Raw genomic sequence first — 1,329 nt, 5'->3', positions numbered from 1 at the left:
GTCAGAAGTTAAGAGTGTTGATCAATGGGCCGGACAACTTGGCCCATGCCTGTAATCCCAGCACTTTGGGAGGCCACAGGGAGTGGATCACCTGAGGTCAGGATTTCGAGACCTGCCTGGCCAACAAGGTGAAACCCCATCTGTACTAAAACTACAAAAAATTAGCCAGGCGTGGTGGCGGGCACCTGTAGTCCCAGCTATTCAGCAGGCTGAGGCAGGAGAATCGCTTATACCCAGGAGGCGGAGACTGCAGTGAGCCGAGATCGTGCCATTGCACTCCAGCCTGAGCAACAAGAGTGAGACTCTGTCTAAAAAAAAAAAAAAAAGTTGACCAGGGCCTAGGCCATGTAGCCAGAAGGTGGAGGATGCAGGATTCAAACCCAGGCCTGGGTGTGGAGCCCACACTCCCACCTGCCATGTTGGAGCTGATGTGTGGCTTGGCTTGCTTGAGGTCACCAAGTTGTAGGTGACAAAGCTAAGATTTGAACCCGTGTGTGACTCTGAAACAACTGACCCTTATGCCAAACCATATTCCAGACCATCACTGGCCACCCTACCCAGCCACCTCCCAGGCTCCTGGAGTTAGAGAATTGAACTGCAAACTGGAAGGATTTAGGGGTCATAAGACCCCTAGTTTTGTTTTCTGGTGAGGACTCTGAGCCACGATGGGGTCGTTTGTGACTTGAAGTCACGCCGTGAGGATAGCAGGTGGGACTAGCCCACCTGACTGTGGCCAGGGTCCAGGAGCTGCTCCCCTGGACTGGGCTCACCTGTGCCTCTTTCTTCCTCTTCCAGACGGAGCCCGTGGCTGGTGAGGCCGCAGAGCAGGGCCAGGCCGGGCCCTGCCCGCAAGGACGCCCAAACCCCTCATCGGCCCCTGGGCCCCAGAGCTCACCAGGCTCTCCCGCCGGCCCCACCATGACTTCGGAGTCCACGTCACCCCCAGTTGTGCCCCCGCTCCACTCCCCCAAGTCCCCAGTCTGGCCCACCTTCCCCTTCCACAGGGAGGGCAGCAGGGTCTGGGAGCGGGGTGGTGTCCCACCTCGGGACCTACCCAGCCCTCTGCCCACCAAGCGGACCAGGACCTATTCGGCGTGAGTACCTGCCCCTTGCCCAGGCCCTTGACCCTTGCCAGGACACAGGCTGACCATCCCCATCCTTTTCCAACTCCTGTTGTCCTCACCTGGGATAGGGGAACTGTGTGTGGACCTTCCAGTAACTGGATAGATGTTTGTCCCCTCCATCCATTCATCCATCCATGCATCCATCCACCCATCCATCCATTCATCCACCCTCCCACCCACCCACCTGTCCGTCCATCCATCCATC

At 57.9% G+C, this 1,329-nt stretch overlaps 1 protein-coding gene across 1 annotated transcript in view; it reads left to right on the top strand.

Moving 5' to 3' along the window:
• Nucleotides 1-1,329, top strand: part of CSDC2 (cold shock domain containing C2, RNA binding) — a 16,033-nt gene that overhangs the window by 10,187 nt on the left and 4,517 nt on the right. The window contains exon 2 of the mRNA XM_011978769.1: nt 796-1,094. Within this exon, the coding sequence (XP_011834159.1) occupies nt 919-1,094 (176 nt within the window). The 5' untranslated portion in view covers nt 796-918. The remainder of the gene's footprint in view (nt 1-795; nt 1,095-1,329) is intronic.

Source organism: Mandrillus leucophaeus, unplaced genomic scaffold, assembly GCF_000951045.1.
Source record: "Mandrillus leucophaeus isolate KB7577 unplaced genomic scaffold, Mleu.le_1.0 Scaffold2, whole genome shotgun sequence".
In the NCBI taxonomy this organism is placed as follows: domain Eukaryota; kingdom Metazoa; phylum Chordata; class Mammalia; order Primates; family Cercopithecidae; genus Mandrillus; species Mandrillus leucophaeus.
The sequence above is the reverse complement of the archived record's forward strand: the minus strand, read 5'-3'. Positions and strand labels throughout refer to the sequence as shown.